General features: G+C 47.4%; 1 protein-coding gene across 6 annotated transcripts in view; it reads left to right on the plus strand.

The window, feature by feature from the left end:
* Positions 1–12543, plus strand: part of KDM4B (lysine demethylase 4B) — an 81537-nt gene that overhangs the window by 41483 nt on the left and 27511 nt on the right. For 4 of the 6 annotated variants that reach the window (XM_080359274.1, XM_080359275.1, XM_080359276.1 and 1 more), the window contains exons 9-10: positions 10880–11076; positions 11538–11570. In XM_080359274.1, coding sequence (XP_080215400.1) covers positions 10880–11076; positions 11538–11570 — 230 coding nt within the window. The remainder of the gene's footprint in view (positions 1–10879; positions 11077–11537; positions 11571–12543) is intronic. The other 2 variants (XM_080359278.1, XM_080359281.1) reach the window with 1 other exon arrangement.

Below are 12543 nucleotides of genomic sequence, written 5' to 3' on the forward strand. Positions count from 1 at the left end.
TCTCATTTTAAGTTAAACATGGACGTAATGAAATATGAGCCGAGTGTGTACACTGGAGCTGAGAAGAGAGAGAATTCGTGGAGAGGCGCGTCCTGGAGCGTGTGGTTCTTGGTTAACTGCTGCAGGTTTGCTAAATTAAAAAAATATGGCTATATTGATTACTGTGCTCTTGGGCACAATTAGATTATCCTTGTCCACATCAGAGCAGGTATTTTTTCCTTGTCATATACTCGTTTATAAAGTTATTGGGAACTCCGCGGATACGTACTCGTACTGCACTGAAACCAGCTGGTGATTCTTTTCCTTTCCTTGGGTATAGCAAAACTATCTTGTAAGGTTCAAAATTAGCCTGTTTTAATGTTCTCCTGGACGTTATCCCGGGGATTAAACTTGGATTCTGCGCTACTGAGAGCGATATACATCAATGGCACAGCATAGGAGCGCTCCTATGGGCAGGTGACGGCTCATCTTGGAGAAATGCAGCCAGCACCGTGCTAATCGCCTGCCAGATGGATGGAATGTTGTGCCAACCACAACACAACCTGCATAGGCCCTATGAGAATACATACTAACCACACTGAAGTTTAAAGCTCAGCTTCTCAGATGCTGGTTCTGCTCTAATTGTAGAGTTGAATCAGTGTTAGCAAAAGTAAGTGGTGGCTGCAGGGTTGTGTAGGAAACTCAACAGTGGGTAAATATGTTTGTGTAAACTTGTAACCAGGATGAAGAGATGCCTAAAAATTCGAGTGGAAGTTGGTTTGGTGAGTACCCAGGTGAATAAACCAACTGTTCTGTTTGGTTCAAAGCTTTGTGAGAACCTGGTGAGAGGTTTTGGAGTCTCTTTTAGACCTGGTTATGAGAAGCTGATGTGAAGGAACTGGAGGTGTGTGACGGTAACTAGGATGTGATGCTGGGTTTTGTGTCGTTAGATGGAAGTTGTAGCCATTGCTGCCAAGTAGCCTCTTACCGTAAGAACATATCGACTAAAACATCTTTATGAACTAAACACAGGGTCAGTACACAGAGATAAATGTGTGTCTTTGTTTAGCGTGTCCCAGGCTCACGTGGGCAATTTGGGCGTTGGTGGTTTTTGGAACATGGGTTACCACACGTGTTCAGCAGAGTTCTTCGGTGCATCTCTAGGTTGGGCCTGGTTTCTGGTTCAGGTTTTCAGTTAGTGCCGGTGCTTGTCTCTCCAGTCTGATCTGATCTTGCTGGTAATTGTTTCTCAAGCCTCCAGGCCCAGTGCTGGATGTGACAGACCGAATTCATCTCTCATGATGTGCAGAAATCCCCAGGACTGATGGGTCTGTGTTCTTAGCAAATGTCAGTCTCTGTAGGTTCAGAGGAGGGGTGTAACATCCTCCTTACACCATGTCTTTAATTACGTGGTGCTTGCCACTGGGAAAGAGATGTCTTGCCTACAGCTGGACATTGTGCCCAGAGGTGTAAGAATTATCAGCTCTTTAACTGCTACTCGTTTATTGTCAATGTAAATGTCTCCATCTGTCCTCCAGGAACCGTGTGCTGCAGTTGGCTTGTCCCAGTCAAGGTGACTTTGAGGCCAAGCACAGCTGGCTTGGGGCATCTGATCCCTGTGCAGAGCTGGGCTGGGACAGCACAACTATCAGGGACATGTCTGGGTGGCACAGGGGCCTGATCCCTGTGCAGAGCTGGGCTGGGACAGCACAACTATCAGGGACATGTCTGGGTGGCACAGGGGCCTGATCCCTGTGCAGAGCTGGGCTGGGACAGCACAACTATCAGGGACACGTCTGGGTGGCACAGGGGCCTGATCCCTGTGCAGAGCTGGGGTGGGACAGCACAACTATCAGGGGCACATCTGGGTGGCACAGGGACCTGATCCCTGTGCAGAGCTGGGGTGGGACAGCACAACTATCAGGGGCACATCTGGGTGGCACAGGGACCTGATCCCTGTGCAGAGCTGGGCTGGGACAGCACGACTGTCAGGGACACGTCTGGGTGGCACAGAGACCTTCGGCCACTCTTGGGGCTCCCCTGGATGACCCCGCTCTGCTCCCGCTGTGTCTTCCCAAAGCCGCAATGGGAATTCATGTCCGTGTTCTTTGCTTTGCTGCACGGGCAGATCCCACTCTGGCAGGGAGGGGTTTTGAGGTGTGTTCCTGTTTGATAAGAGACCCAGAAGAAACAAGTTAAAATAATTTTTTGTAGTGTTGGAGGTGCTGGCACAATATTTCAGGAATCAGTTGTAGTCTGAATACTCTGCTTTAGACCTTAACACTACTGATTAAATAATACAGTTGGGTAGGGCCGGTTTTGTTTTGATATTCTGTAGTTCAAGTTCACCTGCACAGGCAGAGCCTGGAAAATGAGGGAGAAATCTTCCTTTGTACTCCATAGCTGGAGTTCTTCTCTCATTTGCCTTCCATTAACTCTTTGCCTTGCTCTTTCTCCTGTTTGGTTGGTGAGGAAGGCCTGCTGAACGAAGGGCAGGTTTTCTTTGCTACATGAGCCTGCAGTTCCTTTCTGCATTTCTATTTTGATTTGCTTTGTTTCTGAAAGCTCTTGGACGCAGCCCTGGACAAACAGAAGGTGATAATAGCTGTGGATTTGACTAAACAGCCTTTTAAAGTAAAGTGTAAAGTAGTAACGTGTCCTTCCCGAAGTCGAGGTGGCCTGCAAGTCTCCAGGTATTCAAGTGTGTGGTTTTACAGACAATTCAAGTGTCCCTCCCGGGTCAGCTTTTCTATTTCTTTTGCCAACTGGACTGGAAATAAGTGGATGGGAGGGGAACAGTTTCTTGTACATTCCTCTGTGTTAATAGCAGACACTCCTGGATGATAATGTCTGTGTTACTATCTCTTGACATTTTCATACCTTCATTTTATCTCCTCTTTACTCCAGAGATAGTGCTGGAATTCTCTGTCCCAATATAAAATGGGGTCAAGTTGCCCTTCCTTCCCAAATCCTGCGGTTTATGTTCTGAAATAAGTTTCCTTCGCCTCATCCTGCGCAATATTCCCATTCAGCCCTGTGCTGCGGTGCCGTTCCGTCCTGCGCTGCTGCTCTGCATCCCCTGGGGAGAGGGGAAGACAAGGAAGACTCTTCTGTTCGGATTGTACTGATGTCTAACAGCATCTTCAAGTGAGGTGCCTTTCAGATCCCAGACTATGGTCTTTTATGTAGCCTATTGCTTCTGAACCCGCTCCTCACTTCTTGTTGTTGTTATAATATGGGTGCTGAGGTACCCGGCCTGACCTCTGGATGTCCTGCCCTCGAGAAGGGGTATCTGAGAAACTCATTTTAAATCCAGAATGTAATTATAAACCATCCAGGACTTGCTTACCCCAGTGAATGGGCCATTTCTGCTTCGGGCAGCTCATCAGCCCCTCTGCTCAGGGTTAGAGCACTGAAATGGGAAGAATTGGGGCTTTTTTAAACAAACAGACTACGCCTATTTATGCTGCTCAGCCTAATTTACTTTAGCTTAATTACTGCAAGGTGTAAATCATGCTGCTGTTGACATTTTGAATGCTGCTTTGTCATGACTTTGCCAGCTCAAGGTGACTCTCCGGGAGCCTGCGATGGAAACTGCCGCATCTCCGGATGAAAAGCTGCGCTGAACCCGCCGAGTCCTGATCTCGCTGGCTTGACAGAGTCTCCCATTCTCTCTCTGCCTCGCTAACCCCAAGATTTATAGCGCGGAGGCCGCGCCGCGCTTTGTGCCCGCAGTAAATAGCGATGTGAAGAATGTGCTCCCTGCAGCTTATTCGTTCAGCTGCTCTGTCACACAGGAGTCCCTGATAAAGTCTCCCAGCCCCAATCGCTCATGTGTCAGAGCGGAGGCTTAAGGGTCATCTGGCTTTGGGGATGCTCGTGTGGCAGGGCCATCAGAAATCCCTTTTAGAGCTGCCTTGGCGCTGTGCTGTGCTGTGCTGTGCGTGGTGCGCTCCGCTGGAGCTGCTGCAGGGCCGGCAGACGTGAAGAAAGAAGAGCAACCTTACCTTCCACCTGAGAATAGAGAACAACATAGTGCATTCTGCTCATGAATTGCAGAACGGTAGAACTCGAAGTGTAACGCAGCTGTGAACTGGCATTACCTTTCTCATCAGGTACCTGTTCCTTTTTGATGTCCACCCAAATTCCTTCAGTGCACTGCCAGGCAGTGCTTTTTATCCTTCTGCCTCTTTGCTTTGTGCACAAAGAACACTATAAAAATAAACCCCGCTATTTATTATAGTGCAGTGAGTCTAGATTGCTTATGAACGGCCTCTTATTTTGTTTTCCACACTCCATTTTGCTTCATTGTTTGTCTCTCGTGGTAGCCGTGCTGCTCATCTTCTTCCAGTTCGGTTCCCCATTAGCAGGTTTGGGGGTTTTGTGGGGTGGCTCAGAGCTGGAGCTTCCTGATCTCAATCATCAGGATTTGGATCTTGCTGCTTCTCTGTGCTCACCCGACTCTCTTAACGCCTTCAAACACACATACAGGTGGGTCCAGATTATTGCAGGATGGAGACAGAAGCGCTTCATTTGACGTGGTGTTTTCAAAGGAGTCTTGACTGCTGTTTCCTTTAGGATTGATAGATAACATCTTTCCTCCCTTATTTATACATCAGCCCTCCCTTGATTCTATGTTGTAGCATTTGGAATTGCAAAAATATATATTTTCAGCTTCGTGTCTGCTTGAAAAATGTTACTGGAGAATGCTCGTTATTACCAAGGGAAAGACTTTGATAGCGTGCTAGAAGCAAACCTTGGGTTGTCACTAGACACCGACACTTCATATTGCACCAACATCATCATTCTTGTTCCTACAAACTGCCGACAGATCTTCATTGTCGTACGTGGGATGCAGAATGGTGGAGTTTCTACTGGTGCTGGTTTACAGGTGTGTCATACAGCGCAGCACCCGACTTTCTCTTTAAAAGAACCTACTAAAAAGCAGGTGATCAAACAGGAGATAAAGGGGTGACTTGGGTCACTTAGCAAGGGCTGTCTGGTGTGTCCGGATCTGCCGAACCCCACGGTTTGTGCCCCGCCAAGGTCCGGCCTCCCACACACCAATGTTCTTGGCGATAAACTGTCGCCCGCTTGTGTTGCGGAATAAATACCTTGAAATAAGCTCAGGATGATGTTCGCATCATAACCACTGGATAAAGGTCTTACTTTTGTTTATCCCTGATACTGGAATGAGCCCGTCAAAATAGAAAGGGACGGGTGCTTCATTGAATCCCCATCTTGTCGCGCTGCTGAGTTTCCTTCTCTTGTTTGAGCCTTATCTGAGACACATCGCTCAGCACCCCGCCAAGATGATGATCCTGCCCCTGCTGGGCTTGTGTCTGTTCTTCGGGATGAGGATTGTGGAGAGTTGAGACAGATTCAGGGCCAGTCGGCATCCTTACAGCTGGAGTCTGGACAACAGTGAAAGAGGAGCGGAGCAGGGTAAACCTGACTCCCCATTTACCCCACTTGCTCACCCAGCTCTTCAACCCACAGAAATCCACGCGGAACACTTTGGAAGTGAAGGAGTGAAGGAGAGAGCAAACCCTGCAGCCGGGACCAGGGGGAGCCCTTGCAGATCTTTGCCTAATTATTTTGTTTGTGAAGCTCTGTGGAGGATTTCCAGTGGGTTTCCTAATGAACTGGTTTGTTGTTGAGACTCAGGGCAATGCTGGTAATTACCATAGAAACAGGGGGTCAAGACTTATCTTCTTTCCCACAAGCTTTCAACTACCAACCATTAACCACACAAACAGTGCATTTTAGGGTTTTTCTCCTTCTTCTCCAAGTTTAACTCCTCAGTTACTTGCAGAATAGCTGCCACGCATCTTCCAGGCATGTACTTACAATTTTGGTGCCCTTGTCACTTTGGCCATTGCTGAGACCATCGCTGTGCAGGGGACGGAAAGTTCAACTGGAGCCCAAACTGGTTTATTCTGTCACATTGGGTGACTATTAACTAGATCTCAAGTAACCCACTTGTAATCCAATAACAGATGAAGAGTGTTGTACTCAGAGGGCTTTGTGTTTCTCCCCAAACCTGAAACTTTATACTTTGTCCTGGGAATTGCTGGAGAGACATTGAGTGTTGTCTGCGTTAGCAACACGTGTTCTGTAACGCACGGCAAGGATTTCTCAGCTGTCTTTGGAATGAAACCTTCATTCTTTCCCAGTCACTTGATTTTTAGGCTTTGTTGTTATGAAAATACAAAAGCTTTCAGCAAAGAGTTAGGTCTGGTGTCTAAGGGTGGCATAATAGCTGCAAGAACTTCAACTTCGAGCGCGTTGGGTTTTCTTATATTTAAAATTCCATGAAGGCGAAGTGGGCGACTGGTTGAGTGTTAAACTGCACGGAGGGCCCTGATTTCATCCAAACCTGAGGGAGTTTTCCATGAGAACCAGAGGTTCCAGTTTAAATAGGTCATTTAATGACTATTTCTACAGAAGAAGGGTTATTTTACATTAACTTTACGGAACAGCTGGGGTTCAGTTTAGTGTTAATAGCTGGGCAAATATCCTTACAAAAACAACGGCCAAGGTTGAGGTTGAATGAGGTTGCGTTTTTCCATGTATCATTTGATTTTATTGCTTCAAGGAGACAGTCTTTTTATTTGACTGTTATTTTATAGAGACTTATTAGTGTTTTTATTTTTAAAATATATTGCAAATAAGATAACAGTTACATATGCAGCAGTCACAAATTTCCTGCTATCGGCCTTTGAGCTCTTATTGATGAGACAGGGTTCCTGCGTGGTCAGATGTTTTACTACGGTCTCCAAGTTTGAGTAGCACATAGTAAAATAATAAGTAGAGGAAGAACGTTGCTTTTCAGTGGTAGAAAAACGCTTCACCCTGTGCGTTTCCTTATGGTGTTTTCGCATGCGCTCAGATCGAAGATCGCCTTGGCACGTCCTTATCCCGCGTGCTTAACAAAGTCATCGGAAGAGCCTAAGACGGACCAGCTTACGTTCCTGCAGATGTGGTGAAGATGGAAACTCTTCTTTTAGCTGTTTTGGGTCTCGCATCCCCTGGAACCGAAGGCAAAGCGCTAACCCTAAAACTCTTCGGATGTTTTGTTCTGCTTTTTAATCCCCAACCCACCTTTTCGGGAGTTGCGGTCGATGTGGAGATCCCGGTGTCCTGGTTTTGTTAAAAACAAGACCGGTTCTCTTTTAGTGATTTTTCTCTCAGCTCAGTTCTTTAGGTGGCTGTACTTCTCGGAGTTTTAGCTGCATATTTTTCCTTGGATGCTGATAAGAGACCAACAGAATGCTGAAGAAGCTCGTGTTTAGATTTATTACTATGGTAGCTAAGAAAGACTGATAAGTTTTCCCACATTCTGTTGTGAGAGGGGTGTGTTTGAGGAGGGGTGGATGAACAGGTGACTAGAACTGACCAAGTATTCCATCCCATAATCGTCCCACCCCCTATATAAGAGGGTGATCACAGGGTCACGCTCTCTTTGCCCATGGTTGGCAACCAGAGAGGCCCCCGTCTGTCTGTCTGTGACCCTCAGGCCCTGCATCCTGCACCAGGTTCCGCTTTGCGTGACTTGCGGGGCCTGAGCTGCAGCTGCTGGAGCCGCCAGCCCCGCAGCCCCAGCTCTGCTGCTGAGTGACGCCAGCGCCACATCCAGCGCTTGAGAGCGGGTTTGTATAGTTTGTGTATGTATTCTCTATTTATTAGTAGCATTAGTAAAACCCTTTAAAACTCTTCAACTTGAAGTCTAAGTCTCTCTTCCTTTCCTCTTTCCAATCATCTTTCCGATCTAAAGGAAAGGGGTGATGGGGAGTGAGGGGATAACGGAGCGTCTGCCATGGTTTATTGCCGCCTTGCCTTAAACCGGGACAGATTCAATTGGTGGCCCATATGGGGAAAGAAAAGAGACTGTACCGGGGAAACAGGACTGTTCATAGTGAGAGTGTACGAGGATGAGATAAGAGAAACCGTGACACCCCGTTATGAGGTTTTCATATCTCTCTTTACTGGTGGTGTTTAAGTGTATGGAATATGGAAGGAAACGTTCTGCAGAAATCGGGATAGGAAGAGACAGAGGTTGATGGTGCAGGTATAGAACGTCCTAGGAAATATGCGTGTTTATGACCCCCATTCAATACTTTGGGAGAAATACGACTATGTGTACGCAAGGGGAGGCAGCACATGGAAATGGGTATCGGTGACAGGGAAACAGCAGCTCACTGGTTTTGTGCGGCTCTGATGGAACAGAGCAGGACATTCATTGCAAAGGAACGTCCCTGCGGTTGTTTTGGAAGCATCCAGCGTATGAGCAGATCTCGCTGCTGTTTGAGGGCAGGGTGTGGAAAACGCTCCGGCCGCTATGGGAATGTGAACGTGACACAACGGCAGCAGCTGAGGAAATACAACCGTACGCTCTGGAAGGAGCCCCAAAGGAAAGAGGCTTTGTAAATTATTCATGCTCGCTAGTGTGAGAGCAATAAAACGAAATTAAAATTGAAATGTAAACATACATCATGTTAGATTTGTGTAAAGAAAGGAACTTGGCTCCGCAGGGTTGCGGCGCACTGGAGATCGCGGCCCAGCGTCCTTTCTCTGAACAGCATCCAGGTAGCTCGGCGTGCGCGTTCTCGATAATCTGTGTGTACTTTATGTTTTGTGAGGCTCCAAAGCTCTGGTGGTGGTTGGAGACTGTACTGGAGACCTTTGGACCCGTCCGACTCGGGATTTGCTCCGCTCGATTTGCAGGAATTGACATTTGTGCGCTGCGGCGTGTTGGTTCCGGGTTAAGATCACAAAGTGGACTGTTCCCCTTTTAAGCCGTTTTTCATCCTTTGTGAAGGCAGAGAAAGGTCAATCTGCGTAGCTCGTGGATGGGGTGCTCTGCTGTATTCCTCTTTGGAGCCGTGCACAGGTGCTTTTAAAATTTCTTTAGGAAAAGTTATTGGAAAATCAGCTCAATACAAATCCCTTAAGCCAGTATTGATGGAGGTGCCGGTGAGAAGCTTCTGCCTGGCTGGGAATTGGAAGCGTGGGTACCGTCTGTGTTCCTGCCGCTCTCCGGCCAAATTACGTTTCTAGCCTTTCTGTTCCATGCGATTTCTCATCAAATGAATGGAGTTTTCCTGAAAGTGCTTGTCCATCCATGCTCCCACCCGCCAGGCTTTGCACATGGAAACAGGAGTTGAGAGGGAAGGGGGATAGTGGAGAACTGCACAGAAAGAGCCTCTTCTCTCTCTCCTAACTATGGTAGGTAATGGTAGCGAAAAATGAAGGAAGGAAGGGGACAAGTAAGTTTAATTTCCTGTGTTTCTGCTGAGAAAGGAGAGAATAGTTTTGAAAAGGTGTGAAAAACAAGCCCTGCAAAGTGGCTCTGGTTACCTCAGCCTCAAGCTGAAGTTGAGAAGCAATTTAGTGCAAGAGCACACTGAGCAAGGCTTTGCACTGTAGAGCGGAGCTCAAGCCAGGCTCAGCTTTGCCTGCAGCCCAGCCGGAGCTCAGCCCCGCGGGGCGAGCGGCTCTGGGGTGTCGCTGTGTCCCTCTCTGAACACGCTCGTTCAGGCTGCATCTGTGTCCTGGGTGAGAATCCCCACTCTAGACTCAGTCTGTTAATTCTGTGCTTTATCAGAGCAAACACATCCAAGTAAAACCACCTGTAAGTAGCCCTTGCGTAGGCGTGTGCAATCGCAAGGGTGCAGTTGCAGAGGTTAATTTTAATGAGCGTGTGCTAGTTGAAATGAATAATACACATTTTCTTTGGCTTGGGCAGGTGTGGTTTAGATGCGAGATGTAGTTATTGTTGTAGCCTTTTTCATTTCTCTGCAGTTTTGTGAAGGATTTATATGCCATGTCATGATGTATAATTACGAAGTTTAACTACCTCATTCTCTAGGTTGGTCTTTTGTTCCTTTAAGGGTTTTTCAGTTATGAAGCGATATTAATAATCTCTTTTCAGCCTGAGAAACTCAGCAAGAGACCGGCTAATGGAGGGAGCGTAGGCTTGAGATCAGGCGCAGACCTGGTTACATCGGCCAAAGTTATTACTGTCTAATAACTGTAGGATGGTGGACAAGCAGTATATTTGGTGTCAGTTACCAGGAAACTTCAGCTCGGTTGGTGGGCTCAGAGAGGGAAGAGAATCCTTGGGAACAGAGTCTCCAGGTGCCCTCAGAGAAGGGCTGTCTCACTTTTGCCAAGGGCAGGAGAGTCACAGAATCCCAGAATGTCAGGGGTTGAGGGGACCTGGAAAGCTCATCCAGTGCAATCCCCCCATGGAGCAGGAACACCCAGATGAGGTTACACAGGAAGGTGTCCAGGCGGGTTGGAATGTCTGCACAGAAGGAGACTCCACAACCCCCCTGGGCAGCCTGGGCCAGGCTCTGCCACCCTCACCCCCAACAAGTTTCTTCTCAAATTTAAATGGAACCTCCTGTGTTCCAGTTTGCAGCCATTGCCCCTTGTCCTGTCCCTGGTTGTCACCAGCAGAGCCTGGCTCCATCCTCCTGACACTGCCCCTTTCCATCTTGATCCCCAGGAATGAGTCCCCCCTCAGTGTCCTCTTGTCCAGCTCCAGAGCCCCAGCTCCCTCAGCCTTTCCTCACACGGGAGATGCTCCACTCCCTGCAGCATCTTGGTGGCTGCGCTGGACTCTCTGCAGCAGTTCCCTGTCCTGCTGGAACTGAGGGGCCACAACTGGACACAAGATTCCAGATGTGGTCTCCCCAGGGCAGAGCAGAGGGGCAGGAGAACCTCTCTGACCTACTGACCATCCCCTTCTAACCCACCCCAGGTCCCATTGGCTTCCTGGCCACAAGGGCCCAGTGCTGACTCATGCTCACCCTGCTGTCCCCAGGACCCCCAGAATCGGTGCTTTCCATTAACCTGAAATACCCACATGTTGGTGTCTGGGTTTCTCTTGCAGTGCACATGCCGCAAAGACATGGTGAAGATTTCCATGGATGTCTTTGTGCGGGTTCTGCAACCGGAACGATACGATTTATGGAAACAAGGCAAAGACATTGCTGTCCTGGACCACATGAAACCCACAGCTCTGAGCAGCCCGGAGCTGGATGCCTGGAATGAGACCAAGGCAGAGTTGAAGGCGAAATTGCTTCGCAGGTAAAGAGCAAAACAACAACAATAGGAGAGTTGTGTCTGAGCGCTCTGCTTGATTTTAATTTCTAAATTTTGGGATAGTTTGAACTTGTCTTGTTTTCTTCCTTCTTTTTAACACTTCTTGTAATTTTTCTTGGGTTATGTGCGCCTTCATTGTTCTGTTTGCTTTAAATATTCTAGAAGCACATGTTTTCAGAAAGTAGGACGCTGTGTGCCCCTCACATCTCATCTCTTATCCTGGAAAACAAAAGAAATCCATAGTAAACATTTATAGCTTCACTTATCAGACAGCAGGAGGGGAAAAAAATCCCATCAATTGCAAAAGGGATTTAATGCATGCCTTTCCGTGCTCCCTTTGATCTCTGTATTAATTTTCTGCAAGTTTGCGGGTTTTGTGTATTACAGCATGCTTGAGTTGCAAATTTGGCATGCTAACCTTTTGCTGTTGGAATCTTGCTTTATAGGATAGGAGACGAGGAAGAGGACACCAAACACCGGTACGTGGCTTCCCTCACCACCTTCACTGGCTTCATTCTTTTTCCTGTCAAGTTTCTTAAAACATTAACTCTGAAAGTGTTTCCCAGTTGGTTTTTTCATGTGTTCTTCCTTGAAAGGGCACAGAAAATCCTTGGGATTGAGGTTTCCACGCTTCATCTTGGTTTGATGCAGTTCTCTGCGATCTCCTCTGGCGCCGTTAGGGCAGCTCAGCCATCTCGTGCCTTTTCTGGTTTTCCATTCTTGAGTTGGCAGTTAATCTGCTGAACTAGTAGTGATGGGTACTGGTTAACTGGTGGTGGATAAGCTGACCGGTCACAGAATCACAGAATCAACTGGGTTGGAAAAGACCTCAGAGATCATCGAGTCCAACCCTTGGTCCAACTCTAGTCTGTTTACTAGATCATGACACTAAGCGCCATGTCCAACCTCACTTTAAAAACCTCCAGGGACGATCACTGGTTAATCAAAACTGCTGCTGTTCCAGAAAGTGGATTTGAACAAGTGTTGTGGCCACAGGCTGCCCATGGCAGAACTTCTTCCTCATCAAGCTTGGCTGAGGAATGAGACTCTATATTATAGGAAATCGAATTATCACAGGGCTTTCATGTACTCAGATGTAAAGCGTGTGCCCTCCTGTATAGACTCATGGAATAGTTTGTGCCGCTTCATCCAGATGTGATATTCTGCTCGTAATTTCAGTCGGTTGAAATCCAGGAAAAAGGCTTTAAATAGGCGTTAGTTTTCTGAGGCCGTCTTGGTGAGGGACTTTGAGGAACAGCTTAAGCACTGTTAACATGGTAATTTAATGAGAGTTGATTTATTTATGCATTCTAGCTCTTCATTGTCCTCCAGGAGGTTTTGGTCTCCTGCTGGTGCTTTGGGCTGGTGGTCCCTGGGTCGTGCCTTTTCTACATTTTCCATTATTTTACAAGTGCTGAAATGGGAAAGTGTGTTCCCCACTGACTCTATGCT

The sequence above is a fragment of the Nesoenas mayeri genome (assembly GCF_963082525.1).
Source record: "Nesoenas mayeri genome assembly, chromosome: 25".
Lineage (NCBI taxonomy): Eukaryota > Metazoa > Chordata > Aves > Columbiformes > Columbidae > Nesoenas > Nesoenas mayeri.